Source organism: Stegodyphus dumicola, chromosome 1 (assembly GCF_044657685.1).
Source record: "Stegodyphus dumicola isolate Sdum_Otavi_A_Nest chromosome 1, ASM4465768v1".
Taxonomy (NCBI): domain Eukaryota; kingdom Metazoa; phylum Arthropoda; class Arachnida; order Araneae; family Eresidae; genus Stegodyphus; species Stegodyphus dumicola.
Window position 1 is genome coordinate 242,214,219 of NC_140768.1, and position 24,340 is coordinate 242,238,558.

Below are 24,340 nucleotides of genomic sequence, written 5' to 3' on the forward strand. Positions count from 1 at the left end.
ATGATAGTAACTGAATCTTCTCTTAATTAATAACTTTATATTAGTAACTTGAAAGTTAGTAACTTGATAGTTAGTAACTTGAAACATCATCTAAACCAAAAAACAGTACTTATTTAAATTCTCTTGATTCTGCTGAAACTCCCAGCCTAACTATCATTCTCAAAAAGAAAGTTCTGAAGGTTCCGCTGCAATATAATAAACAATATCCTAAATTTTTATTATAATGCGCTAATAGATATTTTTACAATACAATATAACTTCCTTAAATTATAATGCAGTAGAACTTCAGTTATCCAGGTTCCAAATATCTGGAATTCCAATTATCCAAACCGCTTGCTATGCTTTTTAAGACCGCTTAAAATTAAATTTGCTAATTTTTCATGTATTGTTATTTGTTTATTTATATCTTGATTTAACTACATAAATAAATAATACAGTACATTGCGGATTTAAATGCATAAAAGAAATAATACATTACTGTGCAATTTTTAAAAAGCTATTCAAGCAAATTTTATTAATTTGTACGTTACTGTAGACACGTTTTAATGTTATAAAATAATCAAACCCATGCTTTAATATTTCCTTTTTATAATCTATCAACTATTGTTGCTGTGCTCATCAAAGAGGGGAGCAAAAACAGAGATTCGTCAAACATAAATGTTCATATAAAGTCTCATAAAAATTGCTCATAAAATTAAATCAAAATTTTAATTAATATTTTAAAGAAAAAAATGTGTAAATATACTGTAAAGCATAATTTTGTTTAACAATATATCCAAAAATAATCCCTTAAGTTATTCAAAACAGTTGCTATCCAACGGTTGCTCCGCTGTACTTAGTTTGAGTAAAAACAGTTCTACTGTATTGTATTTCTATTTTAAACATTTTCCTCAGCCCCGTGAGTGTCTATATACAATGTATTAGATCATATCCAGTTTTTACATATTCGAACTGCCTTATCAGTTTTACTGTACTGAAAAATATTTTCTTAATGTAATTCGGCAGATCCTATGGCACACCATAATTTATTACATGAATCTGAACAGAAAATTTTAGAAAGAAGGTAATAATATATCAGTAAAGATTGCTTTTAGAACGGTAACAGAATTAGAACGAAACACAAATGTAGACGAACAAGGCTGTCTGGTATTTTTATAGGGTTCAGTAGAGATCTGCATTTGAAAAACATTAATGTTCAACTCCTCTAGCGATAGTTTTATTCTAAAATTCTGACTGATATTCATTTAACGCATAAAACGCGGAAAAAATTACGCGTTTTCAAAAGAGTTTTACATTTATTGCATAATCAGATCACCGTTCTGTACAGTGATTTAAAGTTTATAATTTCAGCTCTATAATATTTCTTGTATTGAGGTAATCACTTCTTCAACTTAATAAAGAAAAAAAGCGATTTTGACCTTTTTTAATTCCAGTTGAATGCAAAAGGCGTCATAAACTGATAAATGTAAAGCTTAAAACATGTGACTCTATCAAAAAAAAATCCAAATCGAATCCTACCATAAGTTTTAGTGTATGGGGGCAAGGATTTCATTTAACTAGTGAACTATCTTTAAACTGAAACTTGCTCTTACCTTGGGTACCTTACTTAAATTGAAATATAAATTGTTTTATTTCTAATGCGAAATACTTATTAACGCGTATTCATAAAATGCAACTTAAATTAGAATAACTAAGATCCTGACACTAAGTACCAAACTTAATTGAAATACAATCCAGCAGAGAACTTTTAGTTTGTATTTCAGCTGAGTTTGTTTCTTAGAGTTAGGATCTTAATTATTCCCATTTAATGTACATTTTATATATATGTGTAAAATATAAATTAAATTGGAATAATTAAAGACTTTCTTTTTTTCTTTCCTGTCATGCAAACTTTTCTTCCTCGTGTCTTATATTTAACTAAAAAAAGTTGCGCGAATATTCCAAAAACCTTGATTGCGATGCTGTTCCAAACGTTAATCAAACCACCAAAATTAGTCGACATCTTAATGATAAATTTAATTCAAACCGTATTTCACTTTAAAGGTTTATCCTTGCATACTGTATCACCTTTTTGGACTCGTATGATTGAAAATCGAAAGTTTTAAAATAATAATAAAAATTGCCCTATTGTTTAAAGAAATTTAGAAAAAATAAGAAATACATATGCAATTAATATTTATGAACTATTAATGAATTTTAAAATAATTCTTATTTTTCATTTTTGATGCGGAAAACAGTGTATAGGTAGAAGTATTAACAAATATCAATAGACTTCTATAGCGGAACCTTCATAGCTGAATATACATAATATATTCAGCTATGAAGGTTCATTAATTATATTAATAAGTGCTGATTAAATCAGTAAAAATCTAATTATCCACGCTAATGTGAGTAACCAGTTCAGGATTTCACAGAAACCCATAATTAATTATTCACATTACTTTTTCTTTCGTCTAGGCCAAATAAAATGAAGCTTTTTGTTAATTTACTTACTCACTTTAACATTTAAATTGTTCATTTAAACCATATAATATTCACTTGCTTTAGATTTTTACTTAAATCATATAATACTTACTTGCACTAAGTTCTATAACATTCATGTGTTTTATTTTTTTCGTTGAATTAAATCATAAAATACTCACTCATTTTAAGGTTTTGCTGATTTAAATCAGATAATGCTCACTCGTTTTAATTCTTTTTGTTGATTTATCTCATATAATGCTCACACGCTTTTTAATTTCTTTCGTTGATTTAAATCTCATAACAGCAATTTTATATTTTCTTTGGTTTCAGTCATGTATTAGATACTCGCTTTAATTTTTTGCCTTAACTTTAGTCATGTAAAATAAATAAGTATTTTTAGTATGTAGTTTGTAAAATTTAAATGCAGATCGACTTGCAATATTCCTTAATTATATAGCCAATAAACGTTAGTGAAAAAGCTGGGTTACGAATTATATATAGATCTACTCTTCTTTGTAACTCCTTACTTCTTTATATCAGTGTTTCTTTTTAATACAGACGAAAAACATTGCGATGTTATGTCAATTCCCTCTCAATATAAGAAACTTCTCTTTACGAATATCCAACGTAACTATATCTTGCTGCTTTGTAGTACACTTTGAAATACTCTGTGCTACATTCTCTGCTTGATTGTTTAATCTTGGAGATAACGTATAAAATTCAGACAATTCCTTTACCATGAACTGAAATCATTTGCCTTTGCTGGATATGGTGTTGAACAGTATGATCAATACGCTCAAAAAAGGTTTCATCAATAACCATCATCACCGCTATGGCATTTGCACTTCGAAATCCAAATCGCTTTATCTTTTAAAATCAACATGTTGAGACAAAATTTGCATTAGTTTAAAATCTTTTAAAAACTGATAAATTTTTCATTCAAGGAAAAACTATACATATTTATTCATTGTGCTTTTGGTCATACATGATAGTCTATGTTCCAAATGCAAATAGCACATTTTCTGTAAAAGAATTTCTATTAAGGCGCCGGAATGTTGAGGTTTTAAATCAATAAGAAGAATAATGGGCTAAATCATCAGCTTTCTTCCCAAAATTTCCGCCATGGTCACGTAGATCTTGCAAAGATTTAATTATTTCCTAAATTACTATGACAAGCTTCTGCAAGACATTAATTTTCTATAATAAGTACAACTAGGAAATACTTTTATTTCTACCCTTTGTTAAACGTTATCTTACCATTTAGAAGGAAAAAATGAAATTAAAAATTCTTGGATTGAGAGATTAGGCAATACCTGTATTTTTGCATTAAATGCTTTTGTTGAACAATGAAATAATGTCAAAAGATTATTCCACGAAATATTTTTCTCAGTATTTCTTAAATTCTTTAAATAATTTTCGAAAAACAAAGAATAGAAGATTTGAAGGTTTTCAAGAACTGCCGCACGTTATTAGAGACACAAACAACGCAAACAAAAACACAACCTCAAAATAAGGTCACAGTAGTACACTCATTCAGTAAATAACCTTTTTTTAATGTATTGAGTATAAATAAACAAACCTCGAGGGTTAAGAAAGATTTGCAAACGCAACAAATGTTACCTGCCAAAGAAATGAAAGAGAACATCTCTAACAAAATGCTCCGTGCACAATTTTTTAAGTCACGGCTTTATTGTAATTTATAGTTTTATGCCTTAGCTGCAAACATATGACGTTAAATCAAAGATATCCACAATGCAGTTTCCGTCCAAGATCTGTGTCATGTTTCTTATCATATAGTTTTACCATATTCTAAAAATGCAATAAAATGCTTGATGTAGCATTTGTTAAATACTGGGATTCTCGTAAGAATAATGGGAAGTAAGTATCAAGGAAATTCAAATGCTTCATGCTCTTTCTTGTTTTTATTTTTAAGGTTAAATCGAATTTACTCTTAATTTATTACTCGTCGAAGAAATCCAAGAAGAAGGGATTTACGAGAGAAACAGCTCTTCTAGTACGTTGCCAAACTCTCATTCTCAGTTTATATCTTCGCTCACTGTTATACTCCACTTACATTACCTTTCTGGTGACGCTGACAGAAGAAATATAAGGCGTAATTAGCACAAAAGTAACGTGCTAATTAAAATAAATCTCACAGTTTTATCTGGGGATACAGAAGAGAATATCATCTGGTTATTATGCTTTTAGATGGAATCATTAGAGAAGAGGAAAGTGGCAAAAAATATATTAACATATTCTGTATCTATAAATACGCATCGCAGTTCGAAGATTAGTAAACAATGTGGGTTACGAATTTTGCTGTTTTTATTATTATCGCTATAACAGCTCTTGGTCAATGAAAAGTTATAACGTTCAAAGTGATTCCTCTAGTAACTTTAACTGTTGTAAATAATATTATACTTTCGGAGCACGAAATGTGAAAATCAACTGCTCTTTCGTCTGGAAACGAGCCTCAGATCTTCTATTTACTTGCTGGACGTGCTAATTGCTACATTCGAATGGCACGAATGGAAGTAATACCATAATTCGTTACACATACACACACATTTAAGCATACACACATACGCTTAAAAGGAGACTGGCAAGAGTAGACTAGAGGGTGGCAAAGTATTATTCGCCATATTTTATTTCGAATGCCATGGCAAAGATTTCTGGGATGGGAGACATAAACACTTGTAGAGACATTAGGTATTTTTGGAAGCAGGCAAGATAAAAACTTAGCAACGCCTTCGCCGGGAATTGAACCGCGGACGTCTGGAATACGCGCCCAGCGTACAGACCACCACACCACGAAGGCATGGCAAGAAGGTGGGAGAAATACCTTATATACTCCCCCTTTTAAAGGGCGACTGGGGTTTTTAGGGGACCCAATCGCCAAATCCTGGGTGAGGAGAATCATCATCCAATACCCTTTTAGTTCGAGCGCCACTGTATAAAGTTTTTCTCTCCTGTACCACATAAACTAGAATAGACCCTATAATGAACTGGAAAATTCTCGCACAGGCACTGACTCAGACGAAGGATAAAAATAACCCTTTATTAATTCAAAATAGTTAACAGAAAGGCGCGGTCTTCGTCCGTTACAAAAGCACCGTCAACTTGCTTTGGAAACTAAACGTAGAATATAATGTAAGCCAAACCTGAAATAAATAGTACAAGATAGCACTTAAGTTACGCCTAAGAGGGGGACTCACAGGAATCTAACCGGCGTGATACTAAATCTGATAAGGCCAAGAGGCTTATTAGTGTAATAGCAAAATAACAACGAAACATGCTCTTGGCTAGCGAAACACGTTTGAAAAACTCAGATATTCACCCGTTTGAATATGCACTTAACTTTAAATTTACATCCTGAAGAGAGAATGTGAGGGGAAGTTGAGAAGTCAAGAATTGGTATCAAACTTAAAATAAATTTGTTATGCAAAATAAGGAAAACCTACACACTTTGTTATGCTCTCTTTAGAAACTGAACCACAAATCTTCCAATAACTAGCTCGATGCCCTAACCTCTGAACCACAATAACATGGTCACCAGGAGTATTTTTTGATAATAATATTTGCACATATAAGTGATAAAAGAAGATTTTAAGGCAAAGGATTATAAATAAACTTTAATGTGATTTTAATGGAAATTAGTATGTAAAAGATTAGATCGAATTATTTGACATAGGCAAAGCACGTGAGGGCTATTCCTTTCCAAATATTTATTCAAACTTTGGATATCCACTCTTAAAAAAAAACACCACAAAATAGAATCCAAAATCTCGTGCTTTATATACGAGCTCTGCCCCCCTACTTCTCAGAAGGACTATTCTTTTTGACAGATTTTAAAAGCCCCTTTCTGGAAAGATACTATAATCACATTTATATATATAATATTTTTAAAAGCATAAAGGAGGAATCAGCTTGCAGTCGTTGTGGCTTATGGTGAAGGCTTACAGATGGAGCTAACAAAATATGAACTTGACGAAATCACAGTCTTTATTTCCCGGCATATAAATCATCTTAGTAGATATTTATCTAATCATAATGAAATCCGATACATTTGATAATGAAATATGATAAATTGCTATGTACGAGTACATTGGTTTTTAAAAAGAATGACGCATGCATTTTAAAAAGTAGTGTAGAAGCTAACAGAATAATGACATAGTTAATGTGCCAAGAGTTTTTACACCAAGTCTGAAGTATAAGTAGATCTAATCTGTGATTGGTTAATATTAGTTTTAGTTGCTCTTTTCCAGTAGCATTACGCAACATAAAAAAATCTCGAATTTAGGAGAACAGATGAATTTAGGGAAAGAGCACCAAATCTAGAACGTTAATTTTGAGATCGCCAATTATTTTTAAAGCAGCTATCGTATTTTGTTATATCTTACTTCATAGGATCATTTCTATATATATATATATATATACACACCTTATCCCAAATTCTAACCAGAGTTAATGGAGCATGCAGTTAGCCTATATTAGTCATATTGTCTGGGTGGCTTGTCTGGTGGTGTTAAGCTAGCTAGAACACCAAAAGAATTCTCTGACTCTAACAGCACTGAAGAAATATTTCTCTTTTGGGGCTTTAGCCTTAAAAAATCCAGTTAGTAACCTTGAATTTTGATTACCATAACTTTATCTGAATGAGATATGAGAATTAAACTAGTGTTGGAGCATAAATTAGCACTCTTTGTTAATAGTTGTTTTAAAACTTAAATATTTAAATAAAAATCACGTCTGGTTTCCATTTTGCTATCGTGTTAACTGATCGACTACTTCAGTTTTGAATCTATCGGTGGTATGTTTTTCAGACTCGGTTGATTTAATTATCCTGATAATCACGCGAAAAATAAAGAAACATTTCTTGTTCTAAACTAACTAGAAATATATGTAAATCTGTGATCTTAATCGTTTTGGCTACTTTGAGCCAATATGCTCAACTGAAAAAAAAAAAGATCTCGTGTAATGATAACATAGATACTCATGCATAAACTTGTGGGAAACACCTTAGACTGTTTAAGAAATAATTTTTGAAAAATAGAATTTTTTTTTTTTTTTTTTTTTTTTTTCCTGACCTAATTTCGAAAGATTCTTTATTCGTAATTAGGTCAGGCAAAGGTGGAATTAATGGAAATCTGTAGGATACTTCATGGCGAGAAACAGACCCATATGCAAATGACAGTTTTATGGTATTCTTTTAATTAATGCAGAACTTCCATAAGAAGTTTTCCAATGGACCTCGAATAGAAAAACTTTCTTAAACGGAAAACGTAAGCTACAGCATTTTATTTTTTTCGTACTTCAGAACAACTTACTAGTAACAGAATATTTAATTTATTACGTTACTAATTACTAATCCACTTAATTTTATTTTTAATCTGAATTAAAGCAATCCACACTGAATTTAACGTTCAATTAAATTACTAATTTAACGCTTAATTCTTTTGATTTTAATTTTAACTATGTTATTTTAGAATTTATTTCATTAGTCGCAAAATTATCTATGTTTTTATAGCTTTTTAACACGTTTTTCTTCAAATCTTTCCTTAACTAAGGAATCATTAATTAATTTTATCAAAAACAATTCATATCATCAAGAATGGACGAAACAGTACAGTTTTAAAAGAGACAGAAAATCTAGATTATTACTGTTCGATTTTCTAATCTAATTGGCTCTTTTCCGCGTTACAAATTCTAAATCAAACATGAAAGAAAATGGATTGAAACAGTGACATTTCTCGTCTCTTAATGGCTAATTCGTCAGAAGGTCATGCCAACCATCATGATGGTAGCAAATGGTTGGAGAAGCATTGATGATAACAGAAAACAAAATCATTGTCAATAAGATAAATAGTTTTTGTTTTTTAGTTCAAATTGAGAAAATAAGTACATTCTGTAAAAACGTTTTTTGGAAAATAAAGAAAATAATCCATTTTCTTAAAGTAAGTTTTCTAATGATTAGTGCGAACTTCTTAAGCATAAAACATATTACAAGATAAAATTTCGGCTTTTTATATGTTACATTTGCGATACAACTTTGAACTGGAATATGGCGTTATAGCATGTTTTTCTAACATTCTCTAATTTAATTTTTTTAATTACAACGCGTATATAATAATTTTGGAAGAGTTTCAAAATGTGTGTCTTTAGTTAATCGGCGAAGTAACAACCAAAATTATTCGATTTAAAAAAATTAGCTTTTAAATGTAAAACGTTCTGAAACGTAGAACAGTTTATATCGGCAATAGGCTGCATTAAGGACGCATGTTATGTTAAGAATACATTACATTGGCGATATGCATTATATCGGCAACATGCTGAGTGAACGATGCAGCGTGGATAAGGATCATGATATTGTTTATGTGACATTGAAATTGGATGTGAAATTATAATGTATGGAATTGCTAATATAAAAATATATTTGAAATAAACTAGGCTAGGAAATTAAGCCTCTGAGGGCACATGACTTTAACTAGCTAGAAGGTAAAATTCCAAAAACGGTCAAGAAAGTGAGCTAAAAATGAGAAGACCCTTGCCCCCTTACTGCACATATGTCAATCAGATAGAAAGCTACGAGAGACAAAAGTCGCATCTCGCAAGAAAACAAGTAAATAAAGTCAGTCAAAGCTAGGTTATGAAGTTGTGTTCTTTAAGCATGCGAGTAGCAAATGGCCTGGTTAAATTATCTTCTGGAATGATCTGGTAACTAAGAACTTCTGAAAATTTTGCAACATAACAGCTAAGTCCAGTTTTGAAGAAATGCTGAATAAGTTTCATAATATGGTCCATTATAGGTTCGATTTTCAACTCATCGTGAATCTATTTGTTTCTAATCAGATAATGAGCATTTACAATCCTTCTCAGAATCTTATTCTGTACTACTGGAGTTTCGATGCAGCATGTTAACACAGCGATGAAATTACATCAGCAACACACTGCTTACCAATGTACATTAAATTTTACCGATCAGTATTAAGAACATAAGCTATTGTAATTCGCAATGGGGAGCAACAAAACATACTTGATGGCCCATAATATGTTCATATTTAATGAACTACACGGGTTGTTATTATGATCTTCTTATGTTAGTTCTCATGTTAGTTGTTAATAAAAAACTAAACTATTATTTCTATGCACAAATCCTGGCTAAATAATAATTTATATAAAAATAATTTTAATATTCTGATGTCACTCACTCCACAGCTATTGCTATATGCACATTTTAATTCTTTCTAGATATAGTATACATGTATGGATCTATCTAGATAAATAATATGCATGTATCTATCTAGTATACAGGAGTCAAGAATTTAAAAAAATCATTACTTGTCCTTTTCAGATAATTCCTTGTTTTTCCCTAGAATGGAAAACTTTACCTTTTATTATAAAAACGCCTTCCAGATTTAGTTATTTATCTACAATTATTTCATCGATCCTCGGGGGAGGGTCATCTGACCCCGTTGGAAACCCCTGATCTAGGCCATAAAATAACTGCTTTAATTTTAAAATGCAAATTCCTAAGGGAAAAGTGCAGAACATTCATGGAAAATTAAAAAAAAACTCTCCTTCACTAAAAAACTGTATTTGTATTTATAAACTGTACGCGCATTTAGAAAGATGTGTTTCTGCGATTCGCGAACTTGGAACGTTTCTAAGACACCCGTTTATGTGTAATATATTTTCCTTTTGCTTTACCTTTTATTTTGAAGTAATCTTTTAGCTTCTTGTACCTTGTAAGTACCTTGATTCCTTGAAATTGGATGAAAATGAATAAGAACAAAACATGCTGCATTTCCTTTATAATTTTTAGTTTGATTTTTGTAAAGTTTTACTTTGGATTCGGTAACCTGAAATACGTAAGAAACACTTAAAAACTTTACAAAAAGGGAAGAAATAAGTTTTCAAATGTAGAACAATGTAATTCTACTTTTACCGAAAGTGGAATGAAGAGCCACACGACTTTCATTTTAAACAGAAGGCCAGGCATGATTAATCTTAGGTAGAAAGACATGTCGAGTGCAAAGATGGGTTAAAAATTAGGGCGCTTTTGCAACATTTTGTCGAGTTTGGATGACAAAACTGCTTGAATGACCTCAAAACTGGTACTCCGTTTAACATATGAATGATGAAAAAGCAAAAACAACAGCCTTATTGATTTTGAAATGCTTTCTATTGTAATTAATTGTAAGATGCCTAAACAGTCAATTTACTAAAGATGTTAGAATTTGCTACAGCAATTAACATACTAACAGTAATCTTTATATGTTAAAACAAAAATGTTCATGTGATGTTTTTTCTATAGTATTCACATAATTTCGATGGAAGGGATGAAACGTGAAGTATCTCGAAATACGCATGTCTGTATCACTTCAGAGGAAAAACCAATTGTGTGTTTCCCAAAGGTCGAACCACGGAACTTATTGAATATATTTCCAATACAATATTTGCAAATTCTGCCTTATCTGCAATAAAGGAGTTATGTTTTTTATTTTCCAGCTAGTTTTCTGTTACATATTCCTTTTATTCATGCAAAAGAATTTTTTTCTTGTTTATGCAAATGTGCATATTTTATGTAAAACAAATTCTAATACATATTAAAATTGCATAATCTTTCTGCGTTTAATTAAAAAGCTTATTTACAGTGCTTATAAATGTATTTGTGGTATTTAAATGGGAATAACCATTGATACATATATAGAAATATAGGGGAAAAGTTAATTATTATTATAGGACTGTAATACAGAAACTGCATGCAGTCGATTACCAATTAACCGGATTAACCGGACCAGTACCAGGAACAACATCAACAGTTAACTGAAAATTAGATTAATCTGGAAGCAGAAAAAAACACATAAAAGAGAAGTAATCCGTATTATAATTTACTGCATATAATATCTTCAAGCATATAGTAAATTATAATCATTTATTCTCCAGATTTTTTAATCTAGAAAAGGAGCTTATTTGATTGCGTAAACTAAATTTGTATTCAAAACAAAGCAGGACATTTTAAATAACAGAACAATGAATATCATTAGAACAAAAAACTATGTCAAAATGGTATTAAAGCACAATATTTGCAAGATAACTTGAACAACGTAAATATTGTATTTTCCATAGACCGTTTTGTTTTACACTATTGGTTTGTAGTGATAATTTTTTAAAAATTCAAAATAAACAAACTTAACTTCTTAATTTAAACATGGCTCGATTAATCCGCAACACAATTAATACGCTACTGTTAATAGGAAGTTGGCTGTATTCTACAGATTTGACGATAATAAAAAATCTACAAATTTAATGGTAATACGTTTCTCGTTTCTTCGATAAAAGAATGCCCCATATCAGTAAATACTATATTTATTTTCTTTCGAAGGTAATATTATTCTGTATTGATTTCAAAAGAATTATATATACATATTATATATACATATATATATAATTATATATACATACATATATATATATATATATATTTCATATATTTATTGCAGATTCATACTGGGATTTCCATGACTGGTCGATCAAAAACTACCCTCAGTTTTGGGAGGAACTTTGGCACTTTTATGGAGTAATTCACTCTAAACCTTATACAGTGGTAAGTTTAAATTAGAATTTCCTTGTTTATTATACAACAATTTGTAAAGTTGTAGAAACATTAGGTATTTTTGGAAGCAGGCAAGATGAAAAATGAGGTACGCCTTGGTCGGGAATCGAACCACGGACCTCTGGAATACGCTCCCAGCGTGCAGACGACCACATCATGAAGGCATGTCAAGAAGGTGGGAGAAATACCTTATATACTCCTCCTTTTAGAGGTCGACTGGGGTTTCTAGGAGACCCAATCACCAAATCCTGGGAGAGGAGAACTATCATCCAACACCCTTTTAGTTCGGGCAACACTGTAGAGACATTAGTTATTTTTTTGGAAGCAGGCAAAATGAAAAATTAGCAACGCGTTCCCCGGGAATCGAACCGCGGACCTCTGGAGTACGCGCCCAGCGTGCATACCACCACACCAAGAAGGTGGGAAAAATACAAGTAACTAAGTTTTCTTATGTATAATTTCAGTCTGTCTTAGAATGGTTAAAATATCACTTGCAAAGATAAACGGTTGTAAAAGTATGAGGATTATTGTATTTCTAAAATTTCAGCTATCTTGATTTTTATAAATAAAACGTAATATAGCTTAATATTAGAACAGTACGCTAAGAAACTAATGAAATTTTGAAAGGGCGCCAAATTAAAATTGAGAAAACATAGAAAAGAAACAAAACGTAAACCTTACTATGAGTTTACTTACAGATTATACGAAAACAAGATTGAAAGCATTTCATAGCTTTTATTGCCATACTCTCAAATTTTAGTAATGCTTCTATTCCTCCTATATCTCCTTAAAAAAGGGATAAAAAAAAAGAAATTGAAATCTGAAAACACCAGATTACACTCTAACATTTCAAACAGCTACAATTAAAATTTCGAAAATTAAAAAACAATTTTAATTTTTTTTAAATCATAATTTTAAAAAGATGTTGCTGTCTGGTCTTGTTACGAAGATCTCAGTTTATCACCTGAAGCTAGTAGTGAGTATTGGCCTATAAATTTATCATTTATTTTCCCAAAACTTACATAACATTTTTAACTTAAAATGAGCTTCTCAAATAAACATATAATGGCAAAAAATAATTCGCTGTAACACTGTTTCGTTGCAAAATAATTTCTTGCTGAGACTTGTGCACTTATTTGAAAAAGAAGACTCAATGTTACAAGACATATCTTTATCAAATTTCTCTCAAAGTCTTTTGATGATTGTTTGTTAATATCTAGCTTTCAGTACCCAAAGTACGAAATAGCTTCTCTTTCTTCCTCTTCACGCGTGCTTCCAAGTGTACAGCCCTTTATGATTATCATGGACCTTATAAGAAATAGACTAACCCAAATGGGTTTTCTCCCTCGTCTGAGACGTTCCCGGCTGTCACCTTGATCACATCCGAACGAGTAGGGACGACTTGCAGAAATTTAACAGTGGTTGCATATTGCAGCGTGTATAATTGTCAAGAAAAAGCTGGTTGTCGCGCTTCATTTCTCAAATTAGAATTTCTCCATATTTTTGCTTTTGAAATTGAGGTTGATTTTTAAAAATTTAGCATATTTATCAAGCATAAATGATGTTCCAAATAATTATAAAGCTATTGCATGCTTTCAGGGCTGGATATGTTTTTAGCTTTTCCTATGCTGTAAGGAAATTTGTAAATACTTCTTTTAGAAAATAATTTTAAATCTGAACTAATAGAAAATTTCAAACAAGCATTTTTTTCTCTTGAAATTTTTATGCTTTTTATTGGTGTATATAAGTAAAAAATACTAAAATATTTAAAAACGAATTTTTGAAAGTTTTGTTTAAAATTCTAAATTGTGCTGCTTCTTTAAAATTATAGATGACTATTATAGCACAATTTCTACAAGAGAATTTTATTTCAATCATATTTCATAATACACCATAGTGATAAACACTTTTGACTCCTTAATAATGTTTATACATTTAATTCGAATATTAAATTTGTATTTAACTGTAATAATTAATTTTACTTGTATTTTATGGTAATTATTTTTTAATTTATTTTTAGTTCTGCATAAGATTTTTTTTAATTTACTGTTAATTTAATTTATTAGCCCAAAGGGGCGGTAGCCTAAAAAGGCTGTTAGTTTCGAAGCGGCATTTTGAGCTGTTTTACTATAAATGTCCGTGTCTCCTTGCAAATTGTTGTTACCAAATATTATCGTCCTGTATTATATTTAAAGAAATTAAATAATGAAGAATTTGCATGAATACATGTATGTTTCTCGCACTGTGACAAAAACGACAGTATCTAGAGCCATCACATTTTGAATAATGTAATCCTACACCCGAACATGGGCATCTGGACGGCTGAATTTCGAATTTGTTTTAATCTATTTCATATTTTGTAAAACTTTAACGAATTTTTGATTAACAAACTCAACGAGTTCAGAGAGAGCACTGTACGGAAAATAATAGTTTTATCTCCAGTGCGGAAATTCTAAAGATATGCTGTTTTCAAATGTATGTGGTTTACGGGCGAAGAGAAAAAACAAGGGGCGCCTAATGGTAAACTTTTACCACTAAAATAAATATTCCACTTTAAAGTTAATAAGTTAATGATGATATAATCAAATAACTGATTGTTTTGTAATGCTATTATAGTTTTGAAAATCACTGCCTGAAAATGGTCATTAAATTTTAAAAAAAGTTATCAGATCTTGTTTAATTTTACCTTATTTATTTCAAAGCATCACGTACTATCAATCTGATTCAATTTTACGTTATTTGTACGCAAAATTAAGTTCATAAATTTTGTGCCTAGAGTTTTTACCGTTTTACCAAAGTAAAGATGTTTGTACAAGAATTACGCATGAAAAAAATGCGCAAAGTGCAGTAAAAAGTGCTTTAATGAGCTATATTAAATCCTATTTGGAAAAAACTGTGGCTTCCATAATCTCATCACTATACAACGTATCACATTTAATAATTAAAAAGAGTTATGTGATACGAACGTCATAGGCCTAAGAGTTAATGTAAACCAGATCGTCCCTACTCTTTCTTCCCGACATGTTGGAGACGTGCGCCCCGCCCACTGGGTTAGTCTATCTCTTATAAGGTCCATGATACCATCATGGACGTCTTCGATATGTCGGCGAGAAAGAGTAGGGACGATCTGGTTTACTTCACTGAAACCTATGGCGTTTGTATCACATAACTCTTTTTAATTATTAAATGTGATACGTTGTATAGTGATGAGATTATGAAAGCCACAGTTTTTTCCAAATAGGAATTAATATATCTCATTAAAGCACTTTTTACTGCATTTCGCGCATTTTTTTCACGCGTAATTCGTGTACAAACATCTTTGCTTTGGTGAAACGGTAAAAACTCTAAGTACAAAATTTATAAACTTAATTTTGCGTACAAATAACGTAAAATTCAACAAGATTAATACTACGTGATGCTTTGAAATAAATAAGGTAAAATTAAACAAGATCTGATATATTTTTTTTTTAATTTAATGACTATTTTCAGGCAGTGATTTTCAAAACTATAATAACATTACAAAACAATCATATATTTGATTATATCCTCATTAACTTATTAACATTAAAGTGGAATATTTATTTTAGTAATTTATAAAATTCGAAGCACAAAATTTTCTGAGTGTAATGAAGGGAAAAAAGAAAAGGTAAAATAAAATCTAGAAGTACTCAGATTTTATATTACTCCCAAAGGGAATCTTTTTTAACGTTTTGTGTGTTACCTATATTTATTGAATATCATGTTCTTCGCCCGTAAGCCATATACATTTGAAAACAGCATATCTTTAGACTTTCCGCACTGGAGATAAAACTGTTATTTTCCGTACAATGCTCGCTCTGAACTCGTTGAGTTTGTTAATCAAAAATTCGTTAAAGTTTTACAAAATATGAAATAAATTAAAACAAATTTGAAATTCGGACGTTCAGATGCCCATGCTCGGATGGAGGATTACATTATTCAAAATTTGATGGCTTTAGATACTGTCGTTTTTGTCACAGTGTGAGAACCATACATGTATTCATGCAGATTCTTCATTATTTAATTTCTTTAAATATAATACAGGGCGATAATATTTGGTAACAACAATTTGCAAGGAGACACGGACATTTGTAGTGAAACAGCGCACAATGCCGCTTCGAAACCAATAGCCTTTCTAGGCTAACGCTCCTTTGGGCTAATAAATTAAGTTAACAGTAAATAAAAAAAAAAATCTTATGCAGAACTAAAAATAAATTAAAAAATAATCACTATAAAATACAAGCAAAATTAATTATTACGGTTAAATGCAATTTTAATATTAGAATTAAATGTATAAAAGTTATTAAGAAGGTAAAATGTGTTTATCACTATGATGCATTATGAAATATAATTGAAATTAAATTCCTTTATAGAAATTGTGCTATAATACTCATCTATAATTTTAAAAAAGCAGCACAATTTAGAATTTTAAACAAAACTTTCAAAATTTTTTTTTAATATTTTAGTATTTTTTTACTTATTTACACCAATAAAAAGCATAAAAATTGCAAGAGAAAATTGCTTGTTTGAAATTTTCTATTAGTTCAGATTTAAAGTATTATTTTCTAAAAGAAGTAGTTACAAATTTCCTTACAGCATAGGAAAAGCTAAAAAAATATAAAGCCCTGAAAGCATGCAATAGCTTTATAATTATTTGGAACGTTAAACCCGGGGAACGTTGGTTCCCCGGGGCAGAGCTGAACTATGCGGAAAACATTTGGGTTAGTCTATTTCTTATAAGGTCCATGGTGGTTATTTGCTGACGTCATATTTCCCTTTAGATTAAGGAACTCCCCTCAGACTCTAGATCTCAAACAAGAGGCAATAACATATCTTTAGTGCAACCGCTTATTACATTATTTTTGATTGTCATGTTAAATTTTCTTACTGTTACTTATATTTCTGCAAGAACAAGGTGTAAGTACATATTAATCTGAGTTAAATCATGTAAAGCATGCCCCAGATGCTCTCAGTAGACGTGATGCACAAAGAATGACTTATGAAAGAACTTAAAATTTCCTTGAAATACCATTGGTACAATATCTCAACTCTCATCAATAATGTAGAGGAGAGCATGTGCACAACATGTACCAGACTTGCGTTATTATACGAGAAAGTCACTCATTCTGTTGAGAGACTGATATCTGTCATCATTTCAGCATGAAAGTTTGCATGACTTTTTGGCATTGCTCTAATTAGCATATTCTTTTCATATTATGAGCTTGTTTCTCCATATGGAGACATCTGCACTACTTTGCTTTATAAAGAATGTATATTAACTGAACTAAATATGTGCCAAATTGAATATCTTCTGTCACTGTCTATATGAGATCGACATCTGCTTCTCATTCTGATATTAGGAATTAATATCAGAATTAATATCAGAACTTACTTTCTTCTTTCAAAACATTTTAATGGACGGAAACACACACAAACTACAAATACATGCACAGTTTAAATAACGGCCAATATCTTAAATATTTAGAAATCAACTAACTCATTGTTAATTCTAACAAGGAGTTCGAATTCTACTAAGCTGGAGTATAATCTGATTCCGTAGCATTGCTACTGACAGGCTATTATTTAATTGTCATCTATTAGCGTGTCTGTTATTAACTATTTCAAAACGTACCTCTAATCCTTTGTAGCTGTCAAGTACTGTAGATATTTTCCTGTTTCAAATACTTACACTAGTTTTATTACTTTATTTAATTACTGTTTATGATACTTGACATATTTATTTGTTTCTAGCCAGCGAAGAAGAAAGGTGATGAAATAATAGATGTGGAATGGTTCCCCGGGGCAGAGCTGAACTATGCGGAAAACATACTTCGTTACAGAGATGACACAGTTGCACTCATATGTGTAGGTGAGTAGCATTCATTGAAAGTATTGCTGATACATATGCTTTAGTTCTTCATTCATTTCATCTTATACATGGTGTCTCAAATATAAGTACACTCAAATTGCTACTCAAATTGAATTTCATTACACTACTCTTTTTATTAGTGCATATATAATACGGATGTATATAACACACTACATTACAATAATGCAAATGCACAAAGTTATATGGTTCCAGTCAAATCCATCTGATGTCTGCTTGCTTATGAAATTTATCTCCAGACCGCACATAATCATTAACAGAATTCTCTTCAAAACTTTTACCTCAAATTAACAAAATGCAACAACAGAAACCAAAATCTCTAACAATGTCAGCATACATCAAATTAACATGACTTTCCGTTCGCTTGGGTATACTTTTATTTCAAAAGCCCTAGGAATAACCAAATCGTCTAAAAATACATAGAATATTTTGTAACTCAAGCATTAATTGGGGGTGGGTTTCGCAGCGTAAAGATGTCAAAAATATCAAAACTACTGACTGGATATACTTTTCAATAAAGTATACATTTATGCTTTTAATGTATAATACAAATTAACGAAAACACTCTGAATGCTCATGCAACGAGATAAATTTATCAGCGTCAGGTTTAATCGATCTTATAGATATCTTTAGCAACTCCTAAAATGATCATATATGGAGTAATCTTGATACTTTAGAACAGTAGTAAGCATTTGCGTGATATGTTACTTGAAAACTAGGCAAAACTACCTACTTACTTAACCTTTTCCGGAGGTTTAGAGCCGGTATTAGGGCTCAGTTTTTTATGTATTTATGTATTATTATTTTTTATTTATTAGTCAGCTATATTAAAAAGAAGGAGCAGAAAAACAAATCAACAGGGTGTTACGCTTCCTACTCCTTTTTAAAGGGTAAATTTTAAACCTCCATAATTTATTGAAATTTCTTGACGCACATAAAAAAGTAGTTAAAGTAGGTAACGTGTAGGACATATATGTCCCAGGCTCCTGAAAAGGTCAAAACATCCGTGGTCAGTAGTCATAATCTTAACCTTGCTGCAAGTTTTCTTGCACTGCAGAGAAGGACTTCAAGAACTGCATATTGCCTGAAGGGTCTCTAGTTGCCCACTTCTGTTTAATATACTTAGAGAAGTATTATCATCTAGATATTTCTTACGTAATTATATACTGACTGTAATTTTCAGATGAGGACGGCCAAGAAGAGCGAGTGACCTTCGCCGAAATGTATGAGGAAGTAAAGCTGTATGCAGCAGCCTTCAAAAAAGGTGGCCTTCAGAAGGGGGACAGAGTCGCCTGTGAGTTATTAAATATTAAAATATACTCTAATTAATCACAATTATTGCATTTATAACAAAGTTTATTGATATTGTTTTAAATATGTATCGATATTGCCGATTGCATTTGTAAATCATTGTTCTGTGTTCTAGGTTACATGTCTAATAGAAAAGAAGCTATTTTTGCTATGCTAGCAGCAACTAGTATGGGTGCTTTGTTTGGTGGACCTTTACCTTTCTACGGAGCTAAGGTAACTTAATATACTAACAAATTTTTAAGATAAATTTAGTAATAATGCAAAATGAATCAAGTAGCTTTAGTTAATTTTACGCTGTTAGAAGTTTTCAAATTTTGATTCCAAAGGAGAATACCAATAGTATAAAAAAATCTTTTAATGAAACTACGTCCTAAGAATTTATGTAGTGCCAAAAATTTGTAATTTAATCGTGGTTTCTAAGTTTCGAAACATTAGAGCTCCACAAGACTCAGTTTGACCTATAAAACGATTACATTTCTTTGTATGCTAACTGAAATCTTTTAAGATTATCAAATATCGCTTATGTACACAGGGTAGCTACCAGTCTTCGTAGAAAGGAAGGGATAAAATTCCTGAAATAGCTTAAAGATTGCCTTAATGTATTTTTTCCATGATTAACCTTCATTTAGACGCATAAGGCTTTGAAACATCGTTTTTTTTCCTTGTTTTTTCTGAAGCTGATAATTTAGAAGCTTACCAATCATCTAAGCAAAATAATTGACTTTTTTTACAAGTCTTATTTTTTATCAAAAGAATTACTAAATACGCGCAAATCACATTCGAAAATTAACGTAGTTCATGTAACTTCTTGTATTACTTTCTTATTCACACTGGTAGTTCGATCTGCGTTTGATTTCAGGCGAACAGGCTAGCTGCATGGACGTTTTTGTTGTTTCCGCCATATACAGTGGGTCCGTAAAGTCATGGTGCACTTTTGATCGGTCACAAGAAAGCAACAAAACAAGATAGAAATCTGAAATCTTCACCAAACAAAAGAAAACCTCTTAAAGTTCCATATCTATTCAGTGCAGTTTGATGGGGACTCCATCCATGCCGTCACAGCTTACTCCGCAAAGAAAAATGGTCCTATTACTTTATCATGCATCAGACCGCACCACACGTTCACTTTAGGGCTGTTACGTTCGTACTCTACAGGAATCTGTTATCTTTGTCGACCTCCTGAAGCATACCTGTAACAAACGCAAATCACTTGGATCTATCCGTCGGTTTGATTGCGTCCAATAGCTGCAATTTGTAACAGCTGCTTAGGTAACTCTTCCATATAGCCTCTACAGACTCGTCACTAACCGATGGCCTGTCAAAATGGAGTTTCTCCAACAAATTGTCGATATCCTTCAACTGCTTATTCCACCGATTAATGTTATTTCTATGTGGTGGCGATTCGTTGTACACGCGACGATATTCACGTTGCACTTTGGTCATGGATTCGAATTTGGCAAGCCACAGGACACGCTGAACATTCCTCTGTACAGTTCACATCTCGACTGGCTTAGGCGTGGACGGGCTGATCTGCTCCTTCACATTTAGCCGTGCTACGTCATCACCTGTGTGCGCACATGCTTGCACATAATATTATCAGGTTCAATGTTTCTTCTAACCTTCTTCGGAAACATAAAATGACCTGACTAGAACAGAGAGCTTACTAAAGCTATGTTCACTAATTGTAGTAAGTAGACAGGATACAGACGAAGGGTATACAAAACCCTTTATTTTTTTTCTTTATATACAATGACTTCCGTACTTCGGAATACAATGACCCTCCACTCGGGGTCTAACTTAAAAGATATCAAAATAAAACTAAACTCTAATTTAACTTTAGAATAAGATTGGCCTTATAATAACCGAAAGCGTATGTAGCACAGAGACTGTGAACACTACAATACGTTTAATTTATCAAGAGGATTAAAACCTCTGGCCTGGAAGGCAAAGTAGCAACTGCGTAACTTCTAAGGTAAGCGGCCTGCTTCGAACTCACGGCTTCCTCTCTTCTGCTTGGCAAAAAGGCCACACTTAAATACTTGGCGTTCGCCAGACAACTTTGCATAAACTCCTTCACGCTTATAATTCTGGCCGGAAGTAGAAAATAAGAAGTGATAGTAAAGATTTAAAATAAAATAAACGTTAGTAAAACTTAAGATCCTTACATACTTCCCGCCAGAGTTAATTAGTTTGAAACTGAGGTCTAAAACGACCTTGTTGAAAACTTTTAGCTCTAGAAACTAACGTGAGGCCAACCTTTAACAATCATAACTTAGCTAGAAACTAGAAAATTTTAAAAGAAAGAAATTTGTTACAATAGCAGCTCCCGGAATATACAACAATCTTTTTTCTTTTTCATCTGTACTGCATCAAAACAGGAGCTTTATTCAATTCTGGTTCCTTCCAGAGATCTGGAAGGAAAACTAGTTTAATGAAATGTTACAGAATGACATTGCAAATAACATATAGAATATACTTTTCTTAACATTCTTATTTCATTCATGACTATTTTAATTATCTCTCCCCGTGCTCTCTGACATGTGTTGTAAAAACACCAAACACGAATGTGTTTCTGTCTATGTGTTCAACACTTCCTCCTACAATCAAAACACTAACGTGTTAAAATTCAACATACGAGACCTCTTAACACACCCTAATTTCAACTCTAGACCCTGAGGTACTATTCTGAAAGTGGCTAACTCTAAAGTGTAGCGTCAGAGAGCCTAACTACATCATTCAACCTTTAACACATATTCACCATGATTTAATCTTTACAGTCACACGAATAACAAATTTTTTAACATTACTTTCACTTTTACCATATCACGGTATTTCTAAACATTCAAAATAACAGTTCACATGTATACAAGAACATATCAAGATGCCGTTAATTTTACACATTTGAAAACATACATTAGTAGTACATTGTTAACTTCTATTCTTTTCAAAGCAAGTGCCAATTCTTTCTACATTGAAATAATACTACATTTCAAAAAGTCTTTCAGACTAAAACTTCTTTCTTGTTAGAATGTTTTAAATAAAATTTATACAATAACTTTTTACAATATTTAAGTCTTTATACAACGCTATTATACATCAACTTTAGTTTTACGCGCGAGTAATTGAAAAACATAATAAGAAAATCGGTCACAACTCATTTCTCGCCCTTTTGGCGATAAAGGTAGACCTCGCATGAGGTAAAACTTCTTGAAATCTGCCACTTGCAGTAAGAATGAAAGATTAACTTAAGTTTGTAAAGTAACATAAAATTTTACTTATCTTTGTAATATTCAGACATCCTTTTCTGGGCCCAGTCTTTAAAGGTGCTGCAGACCGTAGCTTGGTTGATCCTCCTTCTTGTACGGGCTCGCCCTTCAGTGCTTTCCTCTGGAAGCTTCCGTTTTTCACCACTACGGCCACCCTTGAACATCTTCCTTCTGTCCTCTGCTTGTGGTCTTGGCCGTTTGAAGGCAGCTGGTCTTGGTGGAACCGGGAAACTTCTGTCGTGATCCTGCTTGGACCTCGTTGTTGGCCGTTCAAATTTTTCTTGTACTTTTTCCTCCGCCGCTGATGGCCCTTCCGCAGTTCGGCGACTTTTGCTGCGGAGAGTTCTGTCGGATGAGTCAATCTTCCGTTTCACAGCCGGGTTATAGTTGCCGTCCTTTCTCCCGGTCTTTTCCACATACGTCGTCCTTCTCCCTTCTTCATTCTGGGGGTGTTCGTGCACTCTGTTTTTTGGACGGTGGAACGGCTTCTTTTTCTTTGTACCTTCAATTTTTCCGCGGGGCAATTTTCTTTTCACTTGCTTCTGTCTCTCATTGGCTTGCCCTTGTACTTGTCGTTTTCCCACCTCTGGAACTTGTACCTGCGGTGTCTGCCGTACCGGATCCTGCAAAAGATCTGAAAAGATTTGCATTTTATTACGGTCATAGAATGGTTTTATCTGGTCAATGTTTGCGGAACAGGTTTCACCATTTCTTGCCTTTAATACTACAACAGCGTGAGTTATTTTTTCTATAACATATGGTCCTTCAAAGCGTGGAAAAAATTTGGCAGTTTTATCTTCTGGTGCTGAAGAAAGTGAATGCTTAATTTTTAGTACTTCATCCCCTACTTTATAAGTTACTCCCCGTCGTTTCAAGTCATAATACAATTTTTGTTTTCTTTGTGCTACTTCCGTATTCTTTTTTGCTTCTTTTATTAGTTTTTCTATATCACCCATTTTAAATTCTGGGGCTCTTTGTTGCACATAAAATAGTTTATCTAACGGTGTTATAACCTTTCTGCCTAGAAATAACTCAGCAGGAGTTTTTCCCGTTGTATCATGTTTTGCGGTCCTAAGGGCGAAAGCAAATTCATTGACATAGTTATCCCAGCTTTTATGAAAATTTTTAACATAACTACGGATAATTTTCACTATATTTCTGTTGACCCGTTCCGCTATATTTGATTGCGGCCGATACGGGACCATTTTTAAATGACGTATGCCCAGTTTTTGGCACATGTCTTCAAATATATTACTTACAAATTGAGGACCATTATCCGATATAACTTTTAGGGGCGCCCCGTATTTTAAAATATATTTATTTAAAATAGAATCGGTAACTAATTTCGCGGAGGCTCGTTTTAAGGGAACAATTTCGGTCCATTTACTAAAATGATCAACTATAACAAGGAGATAGCGACTTTTGTTTAACTGACTTTTTGGGAAAGGGCCCAATAAATCGATGCCGATTATTTCATTTGGAAATTCGGATTTAATACTATTTAGAAACCCGGCCGGGCGGAAATTAATATAATTAACGGCTTGACATGTTGGGCAGGACTGGACATACGCCCTTGTTAACTTTTGCAGTTCAGGAAAGTAGACTGCCTCGCGTACGCGTTGAGTAGTTTTTCGAATACCAGCATGAGAAGCTAAAGGGCTGTCATGGAGCTCTTGCAGGATATTTAATCTAAGACTAGCTGGGATAACAGGTCGAAATTCGTTGTTGGAATTCGTAGTTTTTGTATAAAATAATAGACCATCTATTAGTTCGTAATGG

At 32.2% G+C, this 24,340-nt stretch overlaps 1 protein-coding gene across 1 annotated transcript in view; it reads left to right on the plus strand.

Moving 5' to 3' along the window:
* Window positions 1-24,340, plus strand: part of LOC118192190 (acetoacetyl-CoA synthetase-like) — an 82,672-nt gene that overhangs the window by 28,169 nt on the left and 30,163 nt on the right. The window contains exons 3-6 of the mRNA XM_085826863.1: window positions 11,967-12,070; window positions 17,849-17,966; window positions 19,168-19,278; window positions 19,411-19,508. Of these exons, the coding sequence (XP_085682989.1) occupies window positions 11,967-12,070; window positions 17,849-17,966; window positions 19,168-19,278; window positions 19,411-19,508 (431 nt within the window). The remainder of the gene's footprint in view (window positions 1-11,966; window positions 12,071-17,848; window positions 17,967-19,167; window positions 19,279-19,410; window positions 19,509-24,340) is intronic.